The 24611-nt window shown below is 45.6% G+C and overlaps 1 protein-coding gene across 10 annotated transcripts in view; it reads right to left on the bottom strand.

The window, feature by feature from the left end:
* Nucleotides 1–24611, bottom strand: part of TRIO (trio Rho guanine nucleotide exchange factor) — a 325844-nt gene that overhangs the window by 21783 nt on the left and 279450 nt on the right. For 8 of the 10 annotated variants that reach the window (XM_045848128.1, XM_045848129.1, XM_045848136.1 and 5 more), the window contains exons 35-43: nucleotides 18298–18590; nucleotides 16727–16897; nucleotides 14074–14169; nucleotides 8552–8700; nucleotides 7372–7438; nucleotides 5658–5761; nucleotides 3606–3675; nucleotides 1139–1228; nucleotides 471–563 (exon numbers count right to left, since the gene is read on the bottom strand). In XM_045848128.1, the coding sequence (XP_045704084.1) occupies nucleotides 471–563; nucleotides 1139–1228; nucleotides 3606–3675; nucleotides 5658–5761; nucleotides 7372–7438; nucleotides 8552–8700; nucleotides 14074–14169; nucleotides 16727–16897; nucleotides 18298–18590 (1133 nt within the window). Of the gene's footprint in view, nucleotides 1–470; nucleotides 564–1138; nucleotides 1229–3605; nucleotides 3676–5657; nucleotides 5762–7371; nucleotides 7439–8551; nucleotides 8701–14073; nucleotides 14170–14368; nucleotides 15117–16726; nucleotides 16898–18297; nucleotides 18591–24611 lie in introns of those variants that run through there. The other 2 variants (XM_045848130.1, XM_045848137.1) reach the window with 2 other exon arrangements.

Below are 24611 nucleotides of genomic sequence, written 5' to 3'. Positions count from 1 at the left end.
ATCCACTTCATATGCAAGAAAAGTCTCAGTGCACTTAAACGGTCACGTTCCTCATGGAAAACAGCCCCTACGCCTTTAGCTGTGCTGAGCCAACAGAGATGAACGGGCAATGAGGAAAAATTTCATTCTATCTAAGGCTCCAAGAGGGCCAGGGAATGTGTAAGGTCAACAGAGCTAAAGAAGAGCCATTGGCTTTCAAAGGTCCGTGGTGGGGAAGAGGTTCATTGTAACTGACACTTTGATTTCGAACTTGATGTAAATGAAAAACTGAGAAAACAGTGTGGGGTGTCTTATTAAATTAAAAAAAAAACTATTCTGAAACATTTAAAATCAGAAGTAACAAGACTGCTTTATGGTTTTGTACAAAAAAGACTCCCCTCACCTGCCCATCCCTCCCCCCCGCCCCCCCACCACGTCTCCCCTCACCGGACACACTCCCGACACCAGAACCTGCACCCGTGAGTCCGTACCTTCAGTAACAGCTGGTATTTCATAATTCTCTGCACTGGCTTGATTAACAAATCTGTGAGTTGCAACCTATGGCCCAGGCGCTGCTTTAAGTCCTGTGATTTTCAAGGAGAAAGAAAGGTCAGTGTTGTCTTTTAAAGAGCAACTTGTGAGCCCTCAGGCTGGCCAGAAATGCTGCCCCCCCCCCTCCCCCCGAGGGAAAGTGCTGAGCAGGGGCCACGCTGCTCGGACCCCAGTTAGTGGGCACTTTTTCTCAGAGGGTCCGAAGTTTACACTTCAGCCTTTCAAGCTATTTTTCAAAATAATCTTTAATACTTGTTTAAAGACCTGCTTTCAACTGCCTTCTTTATCCATCCACATATTTGTTTTGGGCTAAAAATTTAGTAGATCATGAATTATTCTGAATTTGTGCCGAGCATCAAGTTTAATGCTGATGTTTTAAAAAAAACCTATTTTCGCAATGATCCCAATTTTCTGAATGCTGAGGGATATGATCCCAGATTGAATTGATACCCACTTCTCTCATTTACAGGAAAGAAACATGGGTTCGACTTTCTTATAATTGAGGCTAACTTCCTGAATACTCCTGGGCAACAATTAATATTTAAAGTTTTGAAAAGCAACGATAACAAAAGATTCAGAAATGTTTTGTTTCTGTCTTAGATCTTACCTCAAAAAAGGTATCGATGTATTCTGAGACAATGTGCTCAGACTTTGGTTTATTTTGACAATAAACTATGTACATGTGCAACCTTCTCTCCTAGGAATGAAAAAGGCAAACAGATGGGTTAAGACAATTAGAAGGTCACTAGACTACAAGAGCACACACACATTTTAGCACGTCCAGAGAGGCGATTTTCTTGAAAGGAAATGGCACAGATCCAACTCGGTGGGGCACATTCCTGATGCAGGCCGGCCCCCTTCTCAAGGCCCCCTGGCTGCGGCCGATCAAGCCCCTCACTCCACGGGGCAAACACCAGGAGCAGTGGAAGGACGGGGTTCTTAGTACTAAAGGAAGGACTACTCCCGCTCCTTCACCCCTCCCAATCGTCCTGGGAAGTCTGGCTGTTTTAAATAGGGAAGAAAAAGCTCCTTGGTCTCACACATGAAGGCAGGAAAAAGCAGACAGTGAGCCATCCCTAACCTGGGGAACCTCCTAGTGTGGTGTGCACGCCCCCGGGGTCCCCGAGGTCTTTCAGGGGGCCCGTTCAAAACTGTCTTCCAAGCAACACTAACACGTCAGTGGCCCTTTGCACTGTGCTACCCTGCGCACCGAGGTGCAAATCCAATGGTGGGCGAAACCACGGGCATCTCAGCAAATGTCCGTCTCCACCACACAAGTGCAGTGAAAACAACCGCCAGTTTCACCTCGGAATGTCCTCGTGAAGTAATGCAAATACATTTTATGAAACTCAATCATGCAGCGTGCATCTTTTGAACATTCTCGCAACACAATGGAGGTCCCGCACCAGGGGTGGAGCACACGCTCGCTGTGTCCAGGGAGAGCACTTGTGTGAGGGCTGGGGGCTGAGCCACCGTTTCCACTTGAAAGAATGCTGGACACCAACTACAGTTATGTTCGCTCGGGTACCTGGTGGACACCTTCGTGAACAGGAACAAAATGAGCTTACTGTTTCAAGGCAAATAGCACTGTCTGGTAATAATGACTCTGCCACCGTGAACTTGACAATGCTTAAAAAAAAAGAGAGACTTTTCTGAAGAGATGGGTGGTACTATTAACGAGTCTCATTTCTGATACTGTGTAGTGAGATGTCCAGCATCTGGGAGACTTGTCTAAGTCGGTGTGGCAGTGTTTTCTGAACGATCGATGCATGATGCCACATGCTAGCACACGGGTGGCAGAGCTGGGACTTGCAATACAGTTCAGTGGCTTCTGGTGTTACAGCAGGTGAGAAAGGTCACTTATTGGTTTTCAGGTTCTAAGCTGCAACTAACCTTTAAGAAGTCATCACCCAGTCCCCCAACCCCCCTCCTTTCTGGCAACCCTCAGTCTGCTGTTCTCTGTGTTCATAAGCCTGCTTCTCTTCACCTGTCCAGGTTCGGGGCAATATCTAAGAAATCTCTCTATATTGATCTGAAAAAGCTATAAAAAGGGTCAGCCCTTTCCAACCATATATCTGTGGGAGAACAGACTTATTTTAACTAAAAAATAGCACAACAGAATGAACACATAAGCAGATAGGAAAATCCATCTGTCTTCTAGTAAGCTAGACCAGCGTTTTTCAACCTTTTTCATCTCATAGCGCACATAAACTAATTACTAAAATTCTGCAGCACACCAAAATATATATTTTTGCCAATATGAAAAAAGTAGGTATTATTTTGATTGATTTACAAAAAACAGTAATAGTAATTATCTACCCTTTTTGTTCCAAAGTAACTTTTTTAAAAATCAGATACCTATACTTGTATATAAGGATTTCTAGTATCAAGAATTAAGCAATCAGATGCAACCTTATTATGCAATGTGACCAATAAGATGCAACTCTATTACATGACCTACATATGTATGGTTCAAGACGGGGGAATTCACACCCAGTGGCTACTTGTGTTGGCTGTTGTCATTTTTTATTTGACAATCTAAGGGGAAAGAGGTAATTCTTCTGCCACATCGGCTGAAATTTGCTGAGCTAGACATTAAAGAGATTTGCAAAAATACAACTATTGTCATGAATGTTTTGAAGATAGAATCATTTTTCACTAAAAAAAAACAAAATAAAACAAAAAACAACCCTTTAATGTCAGTAGAGTTATTTTACAGGTACACACACATTTGGCTACCATGTCTAGGTATGCCACCATCTCCCCCACACACCTGTTTGCCCACAGACACCCCCAAATACGTTTGTGCTTCTGGTCTGGCTCTGGTCCCCTTCTGCCTTCTCTGTACCGTTGTGAGTTTAAGAGTCAGCTGTGGCCAGGTGACCACGAAGGCTGATCATTCATATGTAAAAGAGCTAGTGAGGACTTTGCTTTCAATTCTCTGACACGATGTAGTTTGACTTTATTCTTAACACAGGCACTTTTGTAAACTGTGAATTCCCCTGTAGTCTGACAAACCAATGACTAAACATGACAATATCAGAACAGAATCTAAATAGCAGTATTATACTTACATGCTTCACAAAAAGGGATCCTAGCTTTTCTGGATCTTCAAGGCACTTCTCCAACTCTCCTAAAAAAAAGCTGAAACGAGAGAAGTATTAGAACCATTTCCAATTTGGCCTTCTAATTTTAGATTGCGGTTCATAATTCCAGAGCAGTCTGTTTGGGCATGAGCTGCCGAGAAGTGTCGAGTATAGACACAGAGTTAGGACAAGAGAGCAAAAGGCGACAGTTTAAAAAGACAAAGCAGATCGACAGCATCCTTTCGCTGGCTGGCAACTTTCCCTTCCTTTGGGCAATTAGCATTTTTGTCTCACTTTTTAAAAAATGACACATGCAATAATATCCTGGCTGAATACTGAGAAAAAAATAAATGTTTCAAAGCAATGTTTATTTCAAAACACTTGATCCTTGTACCTGTAAGATTCATATTCTTCTATTACATTTTTAAGAGGCTCATATTGAATAACATGGAAAATACATGTAAAATCTTTGACAGTTTTATGAAGTTTTCTCAAACATCATCAAAATCAGCTTCTAGGTCATAAACATGAGCTCCCATGCAGATCAAGATCAGGTATGATCACAGACAGAAACACAACAGCTGTGGGCCATTGCTCCTCATCTCCTGGGCTGTAGCTGTTTGCCAGAGGGATGCCTACCTACTGTCATCTACATGTCTTGATATTTATGCTCGGTGTTTTATTAACCTGCAAACCTGTATACCAATTAATGCTGTGTTGAATGGTCTAGTTTTTGGGTTAAAAATACTCCTAGTTCTGCAGATGTCATGACAGACACAATCTCCGGGTGCCAATTTCTCTGTCGGATTAGCCAGGACCACTGTGTTATTTTCCTCTTCTCTGTCACAGCTTAAAAGCCAGCCTTGGGAGTAGAAGTCTAGCTGATAGTACCAAGTATCCCTTTTTAAATTTACTGTAGACTCTTGGTAAGTCTACAGAGTCGTAAATTAGAGTGCTGTTTCTAAAGCTGGTTGGTCATTTTTATCTGAGTCTGGCTAAGTTAGGTATTATAGGAAATATAAAAATTAAGACCCTGTGCCTGGGTTCAAGAGTTTCATGTTCTATTAGGACAGATAAGTATTGAAATAATAAAACACCGCTAGATACACATCATGGTGATCCCTCCTTATATCTGTGGAGTATGTTACACCTTTAAAAGCACTTGTACATGTGCTTATCTGCAAGGAGGAGAGAGCACGTCTGATGGGAGTGGTCAGGGCTCCAGGGAAGTGTGCACTTGACTTGGGTTCAGAGGCTGAGGACAGTGTGTTCTATGCTTCGGGCAGCCATGCACGTAGAGGCAGGAAAGCAGGAGGCCTGTCCATGCAACGGGGACCAGAACAGCACAGTTGCAATGCTCCACAATAATAGCAGCAGCTGGCACAGAGCAATCCCCAAATGATTAAAGATTTTTAAAACCAGGAGCGAGGTGACCTGAGGGGACAGATATGCAGTGGCCAGCCCTGGCAGGCTGTGGCAGCTGCTGTGGAATCAGCCCCCACAAGGATCTCCTTCTCGTTAGAACAGGCGTGGCAATGTAATGGGGTCAGTTTGATTTTCACGGGCAAGCCATGTCTACTTTTTCCATTAAAAATCGGCTGGAAAAATGAGCATCTTCCAAACTCTCTAGGAACAACCTGGATTTATTTATTCAAGAGGTGGCTGCAATTCTTTAGAACCATTTATCAAGGCTCACTCAACGCGGGTGGTGTTCTAAGTGCTTCACATGGAACAATTCAGTTTATGAAAATCCCAGGTCCGGCCCAGGCTGAGAACCCGGCAGTCAGGCCCGGCGCCCCCACACAAATGCCCTGGACAGACCAGCGTGAAGGAGATAAGATTCCTCCGCGGGCCATGAGATGCTGCCACAACTCCTCGGCCCACAAATGTTTCCTCTGCACTGGCTACCTCCACCAGCTACATGGTTAATAAATAAGACGAAATGAACCAATGAATACCCGTCCCCACTTGTGGACACGCTGCCCGTCTGGCAGGTGACGCTGTGTGCACACCCTCGGGCATGAGGTGGGTTTTACGTACTCTCGGTGCCAGTCATAAATCTGGTGGATGTTGCCAAACACGATCTTGTCTTTTCCTTTCATGTCATCGGGAACGCCATCTTCTTTCATAAGTGCCATGTAGCCCTAGAATTATTTAAAAACACATTTCTTTCATTGAACACGTTTGAATAATGGTTTTAGTAAAAGTCATAGAGGATAAAACAGACATGCACCGTGTCTTGGAAACAACTCTTTATTTAAAAACAAACAAAAATCCTATATGAAAAGTGCCCTTAACTGGCACTTGAAATAGATTTGATCACCGAGTAACACAGGGGTTCAGGGGTGCCAACCCCCACCTCAAAAAATCCAGGTATAACTTGATTCCTTAAAAACTTAATAGCCTGCCGTGACCAGAAGCCTCCCCAATAACAGTAACTTGGTTAACACATACTTTCTATTTATATGTATTATACACTGCATTGTTAAAGTAAGCTAGAGAAAAGAAATGTTATGAGAAGAATCAAGAAAAAGAGCGAATACATCGACAGTGTTTACTGAGAAAAGTCCAGGTATAAGGGACCCACGCAGCTCACACCCCTGAAGGCTGAGGGTGGGTTCACATAGACTGCAACTACTGTTCCAGCCACGGCCGTGATTTCCGCTCCCTGACCTGTTGGGCATGCACAGTCAAAATTCTTCTAAGGAGCTGAAGAAGTTTAATGAATGTAAATGGTTTACACATCTTATCATAAAACAAATCTTATCAGTTTATAAATATCACATTTTTGGCCAGAAACATTTTTTCTGTTTTCAGCATTTCTTATATAAACTGACATTTCTCCTTTTAAATTAAATAATTTGTTAAATCAGGATTTTTTAACAATGACTGATTGAATACATTGCTGAAATGAGATGAAAACTTCCCTTTAATGCCAAAGAAATTCAGCCTGTACCAGAACCACTTACATATTCAACTGACTTATCTCACTGTTAACAATGACTGTGGACAAAGCAAGTGTGTATGGTAAGTCTTTCCAGTTACACCATGAACTTATTAGCCATGACTTTTAATTGAATGGAGACCCAAAAATCATTGTCCAGTACATGTCTGCAAAGCTGAGAGAGCAGTGGTGAGACTTTACACTGTAACAACAGCTTCTGAGGGGCCGAGTGTAAGAGGACGACGACGCCCTGAACCTAAGGGCAGGGAAAGCCTGGGGATGGCCCTCCATCCGGTGTGACAGGCAGTGGTTTTCTGGTGGCTACTCAGGACACAGCAACTTCTGGGCAGTGAAAAGGGTGAGACCATCAGTTGTTCTGAGGAAACACTGAGCAGCGATCTGGTGCGTCCACCGACATCCCCTGAACCGGGGAAGGTGCGGGATGGGAGTGAACCACAGCCGGACACCCTGACTCTGGTGACCAGTGACGTTCTCGTTTCTGTGGTGACACCCACTGAGGTAAAGAAATTAAAGGCTCCCATATGAGGGAGACAATGGTTGGATACCATAATTTTAAAACTTAATTATTAAAAAATTATTATATCAGGTATGTTAGGCAAAAAGAGGCCTTTAAAAGTGAATACAGACTATTAAGATTAATTGGCTAAACTTTATTTTTCAAAAACACTTTCTTTTTTGTCAAAAATGTTTTTCAAAGCTTTCGGGAAGGTGTGGGTGCTAAACTGTAACACGACATCCCTTTGTAGACCCTGGGGGCTGATAAAGGTCATGGCATCTCTGAAAACATACCTCAACCACGTAGCCGAGGTCCCGCACATAGTCACGCTCTGTCTCCACTAATTCTTGCAAAACGTAGCTGGAGAGAGAAAAAGTGTTTACAATCCAAACTCTTTGATTTCTACACGAATTCTTTCACACTTCTGCTTCTGTCAGGTGAAGACTCCCCCAGGACTGAACAGGAACGGATCGAGCCTGCACACCTGAGTGCCCAATTCTGAGTGTCCTGAATGCTGACAGGCTCATGTGGGTGACCCTGACAGCTGCGGGGGTCGCAATACAGTTCCCTGTCAGGGTGAACTCCCACCACCGGACTTGGGTCACACACACGAACACCCGAGAGCAGCTCAGACATACCGCGGTGACCTGGCATGACGTGACAGGGAGCAGGCTCTGGTTTTCATTTTGTGGTGTTCTGTTTGGTAAGCTTCATTGGACATATGAGAAAAAATTTAACTCAGAAGTGTGTGTTTGGAAAAAATTTAACTTGGAAGGTTTAGACACTGCTTAAGGCCCCTCAGATAACAGAAGGCAATTACTTGATCAGTAGAGCACCTCCTCTGGCCTGAAGTCATTCCTTCCTTTGTTCACTCATTCATTCAACCAGCCAGTGCTGACCGAACACCTCCTGTGCACCCTGGGTCACTCCAGGTGCCGGGGAGGACGCCGTGTGCAGAACGGCCCTGCCTCTGCCCTCGTGCAGTCTCCCCGGTTCCCTCTCTCCAGAGGCAAGTTTAAACCTCATATTTACCAGGACTCCTTTTTTTTCTTTTACTGTAAGATGCTTTACTGGAGCTGAGAAACACCACCACTAACGTGCAGTTGAAAAAATATTACAGTTTCTGGGACTGTATTTAATTTTATGTTGCCTTCTTTTTCCTTCACAACCATGTACATGACAGAAAGTATAGGAGTTTCTCAGCAGAAGTGACAGAAGGTATTCTTGCCCGAAACTATTTGTACTTAATGAATAAAGTATAATATACAAACAAAACCATAAAAACTGCAGTGCTGGCTTACTGAGCCCTTCTGAGGCCTGAGCGCTTTTCAAACACACACAGTGGCTCAGAGACCCTGGGTCTCCTCACTGTGCCCAGTTAGACGTGAGTCCCAGACGTAAGACAGGTCTGAAGGTCACAATGATGGGAGGAAAGCCACCCGAACAATGACAACAAAAACATTTGTGTCTTACTGCCGTCTCTTTAGGGAGCTGGACTTCCTCTCTTCCATCTCATCAATCGGCGAGGAGGAGGAGAGAAGGGAATTGTCTGAAGGGTTGAAGGAGGGGCTGCTGCTGTCTCCCTGGTCGACTAGGAGTGAGCTGGGACGGTCCTCCAGGGCCTGAAAGAAAGGACACCCTCAGTCACGTTTCTGCCTCATCGGAGCCCAGGGCAGGATGGGAAAATCTCACACTGGGGAGATACAGAAGGCCTGCCCACAAAGTTAGAAACTCTGTGTTTGTGAAGTTGCACAGTATTTAATAACAACTCCCCTCAATGTTAATTTTAACACCGAGTAAGAGGAGCTGGGTAAAAAAGGAAAGTTAAAATGGAAAAAAAAAGTGAATTTATATACACTGATATAGTCTATTCATGATCGCACATAATTAGAAAAACATACAACGTGTTTACATCAGAGCACCACACCCATTTTAAATCCAGCAATTTTCGGTTACATTCCTGCAGAACAGAAGCATGATCATGATACATCCACCCATGAGCCTTGGTGGCCCATGCAACAGTATCAGCTGCCTATGTTTTAGTTTAAATAAAACTGGTTCAGTTCTTGATCACCTATGAAGCCTTGACCCACACTTTGGGGCACACAGACCACTCAGCTAAAAACAGTACCTATCTCCGGGACACCCGTTCTTGCCATCCTCTCTCTCCTGGAGGAAGCAGTTGCCGAGCTGGCCTCGACTGCTAGTGGAGAGCTCCCTGCTTCTATCTGCCGCCCCCCCACCCCTGCCCCATTCCCAGGATTTCAGTTTTTTCAGGTAACAGTTTTTGTTGTTGTACCTCCTGGAGAACCTCCAGCAAAGCTTTGTGGGTGATCAATACATCTCTAAGTATTGGTGACATCTTTCCTTGGATTAGTGTGACAATGATTTGCAATCGATTACTTTCTAATTGGTACATACCCATTTTCTTCCTTAGCCTGAATTCACAAAATATAGGTTATAGTTTTAGAAGTTCCAAAGCAACCCAGCTGGACATACAGAGATGATCAAGAAGTACTTGGCGACTGAACTGGAAAAATGCGATCAACTTATCTTCAAACAAAAAGCCCAGTACAAACTGCAAGAACACAGTATTTCCTATCAAACCAAACCTCTAACACTTGTCCCATTTTCTCCCCTTTAGAGGACAGGCTGATGCCGACTCCATCACCAGGCACAGCTCAGAGGACAACGTCCATACGTGCAGTCTTGCCCACCACACACCACACCCACGGAGCTGTGGAAACACTTCAAGTGCTGCTCTGACTTAGGGAAGACAGTTGAGGAACAGGGTTTAACGAGCAGACAACCCTCTCATTTTTAAAGAATTTGCTATTGACCTTTACTGGAAGCAAGTGTTTTGCAGTGAGCAGCAGAGCCTGACCACGTTCCTTGGTTCTGGAGGTCTTTGGCAAGAGGCTAGAGTGTGAAGAATGAGGGGGAGGAAGGCCTGAACTGTCTCCCATCTAGATTTGCAAGGAAACAGCTGAAGCTCCTCAGTTTTAACTCTGTTCACTTGAATGGTGAGAAAAAAAAGGAAAGAGACATGCCCCAGAGGCACCCTCTCTCTGAGGAGGGAGGGATGAGGTCAACTCCTGGGGTCGGGGATGTCTGTGAGGCTGGTCTACTATAGCTGGGGGATGGGCTGTCTGGCCCAGACATGGGTGGGCATCCAGGCAGAGACACGGGTGCAGACACCCACACAGGGCGCAGCCGGGGTTATGAGTTCCCGTCACATTTACGCCGTCCACTCCCTGCACCACAAAGCTGGATCGGACCCGAAATGCCTGGGACTTGACACACTCAGATAAATTACTTGTGAAGTCCTCTGGGTCTGGTGGTGTTTTGGCGGGTAGGTTTTTGTCAGCTTTCTCTGTTTCTTAGATGAAGACGGATCTGTACAGCTATTTTCTCTTCTGAGGTTTTGGTCAATTACATCTCTTAAAAATTGTCTGTTTTGTCCAGGTTTACAAATTTACTTTCAAAGAGTTGAACAAAGTAATGTGTTATGACTGCTTCAATTTCTTCAGTTTAATGATCCCTCATCATTTTTCATTTTGTGAATTTGTGCTTTCTTTCTATTTTCTTCAGGAGCTTACCTGATATATATATTTTTGAAGGAACAAAGTTTTGGCTTTATTATTTTACTATTTTTCTGTTTTCTAACTCAGTGATTCCTGTTTTTATCTCTACGAACTCATTCTTTCTTCTTTGCTTTATTTTGTTATTGTTCTACTACCTTGAGTTATATATTTACTTCATGAATTGTCATTCTTTCTTGTATCTTTCTTAAAATTTAGATTAATGCAAAGAAGAAAACCCCAAAGTCAAATTCAGACAGCCACTGTGGCTGTCCACTGCTGCTGCTGTGTCAGAGATGCTGCGGAAGGACACGCTGCCTCTGAGTGGTGGCTGGATCAGGAACGTGGGGACGAGAGAGAGGGGCAAACCCCAGGGAGCAGGTTTCTGGGGGACTCTGACTTTCTGGATCGAATCCTCAGGTTTTTGGGTGAAGAGGTTCTGTTCCACGATTATGTAACCGTTGAGCACTTTCCCCCTTATCCTCCCCAGTCCGATCCATTTGCACACAGCTTCTGAGGCATGAACCGGCCAGTCTTCCAATCCTGTCAGGGAGGCGCTCTAGCCTACAGACCCCCCCCCCCACCCAAGAAGACAAATGTGATGACTAAGGATCTATAGCACGTGGTAAGACAGGCAGGAGTAACTCAAGAGTCACAGGGACCAGAATGGGGGGAAGAATATTAAATGATTGCATTGAGTTGGTATCGACAAAGAGTAGCTCCTGTTTGTCATTAGAGAGTTAGTGACAGGACATTAATACCAAGTTATGTTTCTCTTGGACCAGAAAAAGAGGCAGAATCTAGATTACATTCCATGGACGATGAAGAAGGGGTGAGTCCATCATACAAACACAAGTATGGTTCTCCAACGGGGAAGAGGAGGCATGCGTGAATGCCCACATGATGCAACCCTTAGAAGTAGAACAAGCCGCACTTCATGATCCCCAGTTCACCGCTGAAGGACAAGTTCGAGTGGCTGCAGCACTAAGTGGGAGAGTCTGAACCCTGGTCTACCTGACTCCAAAACCTATGCCCTTCCCACAGTACTAATAACTTTGTTAGGAAGAGACATATAGGAGTAGAACTGGAAAGGGGGAATAAGCAAGTAAGAGCTGAAAGAGATAAGCCGTAGAACTCCTCTCCATTTGGAAGTCTATCTAAATTAACTACAAATGAATCTCAGACCACTCAAGATGGAACGCAATTTAAATGTGTAGAATAGTGACTAGCAAGCTGACAAAATGTTGCCATACAGCATTCCTTGGGAATGCTACTTCAATTCATAGACAAGACTGACTTTAATGGTTATATATAATTGATGTGATGAATGGCTGTTTTAAAAATGTTTAAGGATGCTTGAAACTCACTGAATACAATTTGAGCATCCTTTGTTTGAATTATTAATCAACTTCTGTCAAAGAGACAGCCAGGATGTGCTTTAACTCAATTCACACTGACATGACCCCAAATTCTTGACCATGGAGTCAAGTTCTTGAGTTATCTGCCAACTCCCAGCAGCCCTCCTTGTCTAACTTCCTGTCTAACTGCCAAGCCCACTGCATCCTTTTCAGAAGACAGCACGACTACCCGAGGGGGCATTCCAGGTACGGCAGGGCAACAGTGTCAGTCTGAGGTTTTCTTGATATACTTCCTATTTGTCCCAGTTAACTAGTTTCATTAGAAGCTGGTTAGGAGTTGGAGAAGAAATTGGAATGATGTATATGGTACCTACCATACTGACTGAAGGAAAATACATTTCTAACTTAGAAAGTATATACCCTTTGATGTAGCAACTCCAGTGCTAAAAATTCATCCTACAGATACGTGAATAATCACAGACACAACAAGCGTGGATATTTATAATAGTAAAAAGCTGAAAAAACAACTTAATATATATTAGTATGAAATTTCTTTAAACAAATTATAGTATGATCATGTCTCTGTCCTTTATTAGCCAGCCAGATTTTTAAACATTCTGTGTGCCTCAGTTTCTGCATCTGTAAAATGGGATAACAGCTGTGTGTGCCTACCTAATAAAGCTATTGTGGGGAGTATTTACATTAAAACATGCTTGGCACTTAGAATAGCTCCTAGTTTAGAATAAGCCCTTGGTGGTATTATCACTGAATCCATTAGTAGAATATTATACAGTTAGTAAAAGGACTGAGATAAATCTATAGGTCCTGACATGAGAAGATCCTTAAGATAGTTGAGAATTTTAAAGCCCGAATGAGTCCATTTTGAAAGAAAAGGCACGCGCACACACACAGCCACGTGTGCCTGTACCGTGACGGAAACGTGCCCAATGGTTCAAAGTGGCTACCTCTGCAGACCGGACTGGTGGGAGAGGTCGGGGGCTTTTAGTTTGGGAGAGGTGACTTTTAAAAGACGTTAAATAACTCTACGGGGTAGTATAATATACTACTCTAAAAAGTAATTACCATTAGTGATTTTTCCACTTTGTAGTTAGGAACACTGAAGAAACACGGAAATATTTGAATCAGAAGCAATGCACACCTGTCTAACTTCAAAAAATCAACACCTGCTTTGGGCTTTAATAAAGGAATCTGTGTCGACCAACTGACAATGCAGAAGTCACTAAGAAGTAAAGCCTGCACATAACCATCACATACACTGCAAATGTGTGTCCTCTCTCACACACTGTAAATCCAAACGGAAGATCTTGGAGACAGCAAAAGGAAAGTGTCAACCTATGTGAGTAACCAGTGACTATGGCCACATCCTTACACAAGACTGGAATTAACCACATTTGTTACGAAGGGGCCGACACTGAAGACAATGTAGGTGAAGGAAAGGATCAACCTTGGCTCCAGGAGGTACCTCACTTGGGAGGTACCTCACTTGGGGGCTTTGGGCCAAGATGGGTATGCTAACAATGTAATTTTGGTGGGGGCTTTGAGCCATGTGTTATCTTGATCTCTGGAGGGGCATGGGTCAAAGGTGAGCCATGCAAGCAGTCAATCTTGTACACGTGACTGAGCCCCCATAAATGTCTGAATACCAACACCTGGGTAAATGCCCCTGGTTGGCAACACTCTGTACATAATGCCAGACATTGTCGCTAGGGGACGTCAGCACTGTCCACACTGACTCCACTGGGTGAGGACAATGGGCGGCTTGAACCCAGAACCTTCCTGGGCCCTGCCCCACATCTCCTTCCTGGCTGATTTTAATCCGTGTCTTTCCATGCAGTATAGTGCAACTGTGGCTTTTCTAAAGTTCTCAGTCCCTCAAGTGAACTATTGAACCTGAGGATGGTCTTGGGGACCCCAAACTGAGCAGGACGTCAGACTCCTTCTGTAGCCCAGAGCGACACACGGCCAAGGGCACATCCACTTGCAGCAGTGCCGTGGAGCAGCTTCCGAAGCTCAGACTTTCTCTGGGGAGCCTTACCATCTTGCTTTTCACGAGTTCCTCAATTGCACTGACAAGCTCGGCTGCACTCGGCGTTTCGGAGCTGGTGGGGCGGACTAAGAGCCGAGAAGAGGCCTATGGAAGAAGTTAAGAAAGAGAAAGGGAGGGGGGAGGGGAACGCCTTATGTTAGTCACTGGACAGACAGTAAATTCTCCTGCAAGCTCAAGCTTTTTAAAAAGTAATTCCAGACAGAAAGACCACAAGTTTGTCTTTGTTTGCATTTATTTAAAGTCATCCTTTTAAATTTACAATATTCTGACATGAAATATTAAATAAAACCTGTCTCGGATACATGTGGAAAGCAGACAATGTCTGTTTTTAATCCGCAGTCATGTAACATCATAGTGTTTTTCAGAGAGGCGACTGGGCACAGGGAAATTCTAGCTACAGCGTTTGCCAGCCACTGGCTAGGCTATTGGCGGAGGAGGAAAAAAATACAGGGTCTGACCAGTGGGAGCATGGAAGGGTTAAGGTCTAATGAGTGAATCCTTAAATAACCAGGAAACAAAACAAGATACTAAAAATGGCTTTACTATGCTTATGGGGTTAAAAGAAAGAAATGAGAAAGGAAAGGAACCAGGGTGCGCTGACCAGACAGGGAGGAGGGGGACGCGCTCACCATTTTCTGTGCCATCCACTTCCCCAATGATTAGTGCAGAGTACAGAAGATCTGTGGCCGCACAAGCTACCAGATGCCGTTTACGGCTAGAATCAGGGTGCACAGGGGTGACAGTTAAGGATCTGGGGGAAGGGCTACTGAGTTCAAGTTCAGTAATTAGCAAACAGGGTGTGTTTGCAGATTACTTGCGCTGTTCACTGATTGGAAACTAGAAGGGGGTGTAATATGAACCTCGCTTCATATTAAGGACAGCAGAGATGCATGCGACACACAGCTAGCTGTCCTAACGACGCGCTTCTCACAGCAGACAGAAATGGATTTATGCATTTACAACGAGGCTGTTACGTATGTGGACTCAGGTATGCGCTTTGCAAAACGAATGTTGGCTTGGTCTAATGGAATCTGGAATATGAGGTGAAGAAAACAAGGAAAAAAATTCAAATGGAGAGGTAAGGAAACTGAGCCAAAACAGACACAGAACACAAATCAACATAATGCTGCAGTGAAAGTTTACAAAAAGAGAAAACAGAACAAAACAAAATATTAGTCACAAGATAATATACTCTCTGGGAACAATCACTATAAATTTTTGTAAAGGAAGAATTGCTGTTGACAATACCTAGTGAGATAACAACTAACCAATAAATGATTTTAGCAAACAGAAGAATACAGTGTGACCCCCGGTTTAAGCAGAGAAACATGCTCTTATTTGGTAAATAGCCAGGTTTAGCACCTCACTTTTGTCTACTGTCCGAATTCAAGCCATTTCAGTTTTCTGCTTTTGAAGAATGGGACAGCTTCAAAAACTACACACCAGCTTCGGAATTGTCAGAGAAACAACGCAGCCCAGTTTCCTGCTGAGTCCACTGTGGGCAGCGGGGGGGTGAGGTCCTCCTCTCATCTCGGGTCCCACCCACCCCCAACAACACGGGGCACGCCCCAAACTTCAGATGCAAACCCAAGCTACATCCTTCCGCCCAGACCTGCAGCTCCCTGCCTGTGTACTGAGCGCCACAAAGGGAGGAGGTGAGTTCTACAGCAAAGGCGCTGGAGAAATATCTGCCTTAGGTTGGACTTCTGTGTGATCTGCCTCGTCAGCTGTCAATCACTGGGCCCTGGCTGACCCCCGCCATAAAACAGGCAACTTAGCAAGGGATCGTGATAGCACTGAGGAGGGAGCCAGGAAAGGAAAATGGGGAAGGATGGAGAAAACTGATGCAGACATCTGTTTTATTCCTAGAACAGTTATTGCCAAAAAATTAAAAAATAAAAATCACCAGTCATGACTTCACAGCACGGTTTTCAACACCGGACAATTGGGAGGAGCACAATGGGCCAGGATGCAAGAGGCCGTGTAAGCCAGCCATCAGGTTTCCTTTTTGATATTTTAGGGTTCTACAATCGGGACATATTAAATAATTATAGATTATGTACGGACTCTAAGACACAGCGAGGAAAGACTGACTTGGCTTGAAGCCTCCGCATTGATCCAAGGAGCAGGTTCTGAACTGACTCTGGCCCTTGGACGCCTATCCCCACAGTCCAGAGCCGTCCCGGTTCCTGGCACGTGGGAGAAAGGGGGTGGACGGCAACAGCATTTCGTCTGAACCAACACCCCTGAGCAAAAACATCTAACGGGGAGAACAAGAAGGCCTAACGCTCAGTGAGAACGCAGTCACGCAGACTGCGCGTGACTCTCTGCTCTCTCGGGGACCCTGGTCAGGACAGTAAAAAAAAAAAAGAACATTATTTAAAAAGTAGCAATTACTGTGATACCATGAATACAAACGCACGTGTATGAGAAACTATACACATCGGCCTATTACTTAGTCTAGCTGGACTCTATCATCCACAAAGGTTTTGGGGTAAAAACCAGTAGAATCTGCCTGGAAACGCAGCACGCTTCCCAGCTGCCCCTGCACAGCCCCCGAGTCACCTATGTCCTGCAAGGAGGCTGGAGCAGGGCAGCTACTGCACGGCCCTCCCCTCGTGCGGGCAGCCTGGCCGCCTACCTTGTCGTCCTGCGAGTCTGGCTGGAGCAGGCTGTGCTGCTGGATGGCCATGGGCGGGGGCAGAGGCACGGCGTCGGCCCCCTCCTCCCCTTCTTCTTCTCCGCAGCTCTGCATGCCGGAGGACGAGGACTTGGAGAGCGTGCCGCTGCTCAGGCCCTCGTTGCGGCCCCTCTGAAATGGAATCAACATTCGCTCGTTACACTCCAGGCCCTGATTGCCCGTGTCAGTTCACAGAAACGAGCCCTGAGGGGTTAACTGGAAAAACTCGGCCTGGACAGAAACTCGGATGGGTCGCAGCAACAAGCTCTTTCCAACCCTGGAGGTAACTTCGCATCCCTTCCTGCAACCCGGCCACCTCGCTTGCCAACTTGGACGAGAGAAGAGCCACTGAGTGTGCCTTTTGAAGGGGCTGCCAATGGTATCCATTAGGCTTTGAACACATCATCTCATCTTCAAGAAGGAAAAAAAAACGTTAAAAATTTGAACCATAACCGTCACAGTGATTCAGGTCCTTTGGCCCATGCTCTCCTCACTTTCGGTATCTTGCTGGAACAAACTTCATGGAAATAATAATGGCATAAAAAATGCAATCCAAGGTGCATTTTTAAGAATCTGAATTATCTCATGAATATTCCTCTATTCTTACTTTAAGAAAAAATTTCAGTATTATTTCTGCTAAAAGAACACAGATTTAGAAAAAATGGGGTAACATGAATCACACATCCCAATGCAAACTCGTGGCAGAACATGCCCAGGGAAAAAGGGAGCAGAAAACCCGTATCTGCAAAATAAATTAAATGATACAGAGCTTGTCTTTTCTCTCCATCTGCCCCTTTCTTTTCGAGTCTATGAGCGATCCTGGTGGGCCCGGTGAAAAACTCCGTGGGCCCCTCGCCGACACCACCAGGGCTTCTGGCCCAACTTGGGGATCAGGAAAGAATTTTGTTTAAGGTATAATTTAAAGTCCCCTTGTCCCTGACAAAAGGAAATGAAAAAAAAAAAAAATCCCTGGCTGACCGACATACATTTTGTCTTTGAAGACATGGGGCTAACCCGGTGTTCACCACTGGGTTAGCGAAGTGAATTATCGGGGCATTTCCTACTCAGGACAGATGTGAGTGTGAGTATGGTGGTAGGGGAATAATTGGACGATGCACATATTTCTCTAGTCCTTCCGCGTCTGACACTGGTGCGTTCCCTGCAATGTGCTGCTCCCGGGGTCTCGTGCTAACCTCACTAAATCTTTGTGGCTGCTCAAACCTTGGGCAGCACAGGCCAGGACTGGTCGGCACCCCCTGATCTCGCCCTAGTTGAATGAGGAGGAGAAGGGCTGCGGTGGCATGGCACCCGCTTGCTCTGGAGCAGGCCTGGGGTGCACAGGCTCTGGGAGGGAGGGTCACGGTCCTCTGATTTGTTCATGACCCTGCCGACATGGAAGCAGCTCTTCCTGGAGCTTGTCCCCACACTGGGAGTTGGGTGGGCTCCCTGACACCTCCAGGCACACACAGAACACAGAAGCAAACGAGAGCTGTCGCCCGACCAGCAGCTATGCCTGCGACCGGGGTCCTGACCTCTTCGACGGTCTCGTCCTGGGGGGTGGCCGCGCTGTCGTCGGAGTCCTTCTGCGAGCCAGCGTCGGCGCTCTTGCGGACCTCCCTGCTCTTCTTGTGCTTGTGCGCCAGCTTCTTCACGTGCCCGTCCGCCTTGCCGCTGCTCAGACGCCGCACCGGGCTCGTCAGCCACTTGCGCAGAGTGTTGCCCGGGCGCTTGGGGCCCGGGGAGCTCTGGGCCCCCATCATGTGGGGTTGAAGGGAGGCCACGGAGGCAGGTGGGCTGGCATCGTTGCTGGAGACGGACAGCGAGTCTGAAGGGATGACAGAGAGATAGCAAGCATGACTGAATGGCTCGAGAACGCTCCCAAATGTCCAAGTGGAGCCATTCTGCCCACAAGCCTCAGCAGCGCCGGGTGAATGTGGAGATCGAGGGACGGCTGAAAGCTGCACCCACCGGCTCACCCTACCGTGCAGAAACATCACAGAAGGCCCACCCATCCCTGGGACACACACTTTTCAAATGTTTACCAAACCTGAGTTACGCTAGAGATGCTTTTACTCAAGATGTTCTGCCCCTTCCAAGAAACCCCAAGTGTCCCATCCAGTAGTATTATCACAGATTTAAACTGTCAGTATCACTTAAAAGGCCACAGACATCGGCAGACAGAATGTTTAATTATTTTTACCCATTTTCTGGATAAACGAAAAATAAGAAAGAATGGTTTAAAGAAGAACTTAAAGGAAATTAAAAACTAATCCTGATGGGTAAATGTTACTAGCCTGATTCACTCCCAGTGAATAAAAGTACAACTCAATAAATGAATGTACTTATGTGTGTGCATGTAAATCAGTCTAGATTTGACCGGGTCAGACTTTGTGGCAGATGGCAGCCTTCTGGCAAGTTCAGTGTCAAAGGCACACAGTGGCTGTGGCAAAGCCGAGGGGTGTCCTGGGAGACCCAGTCACGACCCCTTGTTCGCAGCCAGACTTGGAAACCACACAGATGTGCGCATCTTTGCTTTCAGCCTCAGCGAAGTTACTTCACACGCTGGAGTACACACCAGCAACAATTAACAAAACAACAACACATTTTTAAAAGAAATATGCAAGGAGGAGGAGTTCTTCCCCAACCAAAATGCTGTACAGAAAATATATCCAATCTTCTTATTGGATCTTAAAAATGAAATACAGTCAACCCCGAGTGGATGATTTTTCAGGAGAACAAAGGAAATATATAAAACTTAGGTTACAGCTGATACTCAGCGGACCCATGGAGCTATGTGAGGCGTAAATTAATTTACAAATTGAAAACCAGGGTCCACAAACCGAACCCTGGCCCTTTCCCGAGTGCTCTGATCTGGAACTTCACCACAGTATTTCACTGTGTTTACTCCATTTTGGAGTAAACACTTTACTTTAGGAAATGGCATGAGGAAGGAGATCATTTACTATGCTTGCTACTTTCTGAATCTTTTGAAGTCTTCACAATAAACTAAAACAAATCCATTGAAGATTCTTTTCACATGGACACCTGTACTAGCTGCATTTACCTCCGCTGGCACCGCGGACCATTATGCGACGCAGGTAGAAAGAAAGGGCGTTAATTCCCCCCAATCCTGTGATTACAGCGAGAGTCACGGCAGTTTCCCACTCATGCTCCAGACGCCAGGACGAGACAGCGGAAGCCCGTCTAATTGCTGTCCTGTGGCTGTCCCGGCCCAACCTCGAGCGGCAGAGGGTATAATCTTCCATAAACAGATGCGGCATTTTAAGCAGGATCTTGAATCTTAAGAATCTAGATTTTCTCAGGGGCTGACTTTGGTTCAAAACTAATCAGAATAGCATTCTGTTGAAGAGTAATAATCTTTCCCCCTCTATATGTTTTTATACACATTTTTAATTTTTTTTTAAATGAGTTACTACTAAAACATTTCCACATTAGTCTTATTTTCCTCAGGTACCATCTGGACGAGGCAGAAAAGAATGCCACCATTAAGGTGGTATTTATCAAGTAAGTACTTCTGAGGGACTGTCTCAGGGACTGAGAAAAGGCAAACGAAGGAGACCCGGTCCCTCGCCTTGGAAACTCTTGGTGCTAGTGACAACAGGAAGGACCAAAGGAAGAGGAAGGTTTGAGTAATCCATATAGCAGATGATAATTTATTCAACTGAAGTTTTTTTTTAAAGTACTATTAGCAAGGCACAGTGACATATTTCACAGTCATTTAGTATGCTGTGACTCAGAGCCGAGCCCTGTACTCGCCACTGGGCAGAGATGAATGAAACCTACTTCCTTTACTCGTGGGGCTCACCACATAGTGTTTTCTGGAATTGCATAACTATCACACAGGCAAGAATGGGCACAAGCTAGAAGCGAGTCCAAACACTGTTAGAGGCTGAGAAGAAAGGGAACTGGCTGGAGTGATCACGGAGGGCTTTGTGAAGGAGGCGGCACTGAAGCTGGCCTTTGCATGAGCTCAGCCTGATGCTCAGGGGCTAGAGAGTGTAAGCTCCATGAGGGCAGGGGCCTCATCTGTTTGTTACTTGATGTACGCCTCAGGCCTCACCTACGATAGGTGCTTATTAAGTACCCAAAGGAAACCTCAGAAATCTCCAGCCTAAAGAAACAGAGCATGCTGAATCGCAGCCCACAGTTCAAGGACAGTCATTTCTTCAATGGGTATGCCCTCAGCTGAATGACTGCACAGGACAAAGACCTAGGAAGGTGGCACACGAGTGGAGGTGGGGCCCCATCCTGGGCAGGCTGACTTGGGCCTGGGTGTCACTGAGGGAAGTCCGCTGTGCCTTGCAGGGACTGGGGCAGGCAGGAGAAAGACTGAGGCTGTCTACTTTAATAAAACTACATCAATTACAGGTCTTAACACTCATAAGCAGAATATGCAGACATCAGAAGTAATGGGGAATACCACCTAAGTCAGCAAATGAATTTCACGTGTATTTCTGTGCCTAAACATGAGAAACTGGCGGGTTTTGGCATGGGAGCAATGCAGCACACAACATGACTTTTAAGTGCAAAGAGGACACCTATGAGGAATTCTGAGTCTCTTTGTCCACTAACACTCACAGGGTTACAGAAAAGTGAGGGGGCTCTTAGATGGGGTGAGAAATGTGGGCAGGGCACCCCCACCCCTGAAGGTACAGACCTCTCCACCGACCAGCAGGCCCAGCAGGCCTCAGCAGGCAGCACACAAGTACTACAGTCAATCAGTGATGCTTTGGGGGCCCTGTGGCTTTAGGAGGATGATTCTTAGGACATCTTGCCTTGCCTAGGAAAGGAGTTGGTGGTTGTACCTACTGGTTCTAAAGAAAAAGAAATCAGAGACGTTGTTTCTTAGCTTCTGTCCCTGGGTTCAGCTGTGTAGGATCTGGTTCTCTGCACTTCGGAAAGCAGGTTCAAAAGATAGCTCCTCATCTGGCGGGCCGAGCATTACAAACTCGGCCAGGAACGGGCCATCTCAGAGCCAGCAAGGGGAGGAGCTGCCCGTCGGAGCTCAGGATGCTACAGGCAGACTGATGCTCTGAAGGCGGCAGCGCGTCTCTCCCTGAGCTGCGCCCCATCAAATCGCTGAAGTGGCATCATTTCACGGAACTGGAATATTTCTGACCTAGGAAAAAACCCTAACTGCAATTATAAACTAAAAAAGAAATTATTGTCAATTTTTAAGTTATATCTTGAAAAACAATTTTGTTTCAGAAGTCAGAGTATGTAGAGGAGAAATTTCATCATATGTCTCTCAGATCATCAGATATTTTGTCCTGGTGCAGATCTGATACACTTGTCACAATTCTGGTGATGAATGAAAAAAAAAATAGCCAAAAGCAAAATAGATAAATGATTCCTCTTCCACTTTGTTTTTAACAGTAATGTTCCATTCTTTATGCTTTTGACATTCTCTGAAAAACCAATAAATTGTATTCTATTTCTTTCTTTTCAATACACAAACTCTTTTTTCCAAAATCAATGGATTATAATAGTCCATTTGTCTACTCTTTACTGGATTGTGATGTAATGCATAAAGCAGTTTTAAAAACTTAAAAATTATTTAAATACAATCTTTAACAGGATGAAATAAGGTGCCTGCTATTACTTTTAGTTACCTGAAGAACAGACCTTGCTCATGAGCCCAACTGCTCTCTTGTAAATTTGAAATTAAGTGAACAGGTCCTGACGACATCCAGTAGGATTGAGTTTCTGATGTTACTGAGCATTAAGGGAGAGTGTAAATCACACAGTAAACAACCAGCTTTAGAAAGTCTCCTTGGGAAGAGCTTAAATTACTGTCTGCAGCTGGTGACTTTCCCAGGAGAGCGCCTGGTGGCTGAGATGCGCTGCGTCTGCAGAGCCTGCTCGGGCCTAAGTGCTGCTTGGGGGCCTTTCCCGTGAGACCTTGCATTTCTGCCCTGAATGGGACTGCGGACAGCTCGGGCCCATGACAGGAGCGGTCCTCGGGCAGAGAGCCTGCATCCAGAGCTCTATAAAACCATTACAGGACAGCCCCTTCCCAGCTGAGTAACTGTCAAGACAGGGAGCCGCTGTGACCTTGACTCCAGGCTTCACGGTGGAGGGTGCTGGGCCTGCTTTGTGTACAGCCACTGGCCCCGCTGCCCGCAGGCTGTGTGGCAGAACCTGGGGGTCTAAAGGGTGCATGTGGAGTGGATGATGATGGGGCGGATGAGCGAGTCGATGGCCAGCTGCTGACCAAGTCCCGGCCTCCGAGTCCTGCCCAATGACTCAGGCCCCACGTGCATGGCGATGTCTTGCTGTGGGGCATCCCCCGTCAGTGTTGAGATGAGCTACTAGTAACGTTTATTTTTAGTGAAGTTCCAAGTTTATGAGTTATTACTTATGAACGGTAATTCGGAATAGCTCAAGGCTAGTCTTGTAATGGCCTGCACTATACAACACTTTCTTGCAAGACAGAGCCAGGCTAGCTGCCCCTCAGTGAGGGTGGTGTGCACAGGAATATTACCCACCACGAGTGGTGGGGGCGCACGGGCAGAAATAGAGTACGGGAATGAACTGCTGGAGAAACAGAGCGGAAAACTCATCCGCCACTCTGTTACATTCCCCTCAGCTTCCACACTCTTGGAAAAAATACTGAACACTCAGTGCTGTGCTTTTCAGCACATGAACTTTCACCTCGGTAAGAACGCCTGCAGCTCAGGCCCGGCTTTGCTTGGGAGTGTGCCTTCCTTTTTTCAGCTTGGGGAAGCTCCCCTGATTCGAGGTCCAGATGGAAGACCAATTAAGGATGTCAGAGAAACTCCGGACTCGTCAAGGGTCTGAGTCTGTGCCCGGCTCTCCCACTCAGCGGCCACGACCCCACACCGAAATGCTGGCATCTGAGTTTCCTCATCTCACACGGCTGCAAGAAGATCACGTGAAGCCATGGGAATGAATGAGCTTTACAAACGGCCAAGCACTATTTACAAATGCAGGGCAGCTGAAGCACCGTCCTCCTGGCCTCCCCGGTCTTCCAGGACTTAACTACACTGTATGCATGCAAACTGCGAGTACCCAGAACACGGGGCTTTGCTCCAGTCACTTTTGTAGTCACAGGCCCAGCATGCTCAGACACACTCAGAGCCATTTTTAGATGTATGAAGGATGAATGAGTCGCTCTGTTACTTTGTTTTCAAAATAACTTGTCCCTTATGAAGGGGACAGAGGAAATTTTAGCATAAAGAGACACAATCAGAACATCACAGCCATTTAAAAAGATGTTTAAGTAAGTGTGTGTGAGAAAGTCATTTGTGATCTGCCTGAAGCCCTAAGAGAGAAAAGTCAGTAAGTTGACCTCTCCTTATTTCGAGGAGGAAAACAACTCCAAGAAGACGGCTTCTTGGCTGAAGTCAGGGTTCACACAAAGTCCATGCTAGATTTCTTCTTAAAATAATGAAAAAGCTAAAGAAAGGAGGGTAAAGCTGGAGCCCTGACCCTCAGCCCCACACAGGAAAGAATTCCACCATGGAATACACACACATGCACACACACCACTGAAATTGCTGCGAGAGGAGAAATCGCTTGCTATTCCCAGACTGTAAATTTGAGACATCTGTGATTAATAAAGCACTTTTTAAAAAAATGTAAGAAGAAAAGGAAAAGAGTCCATATCCTGCTAGATGCAGACTAAGAAGGATCAAATTTCACTTTAACCCTCTCCTCATTTTTGGAATGGTAAAGACTTAAAGATGTTTGCTCTTGTTCTAGAGTACAACCTGGATTGCTGAGTAGGGCTGTGCACCGAGTTACAAACGCCAGCCTCTGAATCGGACTCTGAATGTGTCGCCACCAACGTCTGTCCATGCCC

The sequence above is a fragment of the Phyllostomus hastatus genome, unplaced genomic scaffold (assembly GCF_019186645.2).
Source record: "Phyllostomus hastatus isolate PE091 unplaced genomic scaffold, TTU_PhHast_1.1 phas_contig_58, whole genome shotgun sequence".
NCBI classification, from domain to species: domain Eukaryota; kingdom Metazoa; phylum Chordata; class Mammalia; order Chiroptera; family Phyllostomidae; genus Phyllostomus; species Phyllostomus hastatus.
The sequence above is the reverse complement of the archived record's forward strand: the minus strand, read 5'-3'. Positions and strand labels throughout refer to the sequence as shown.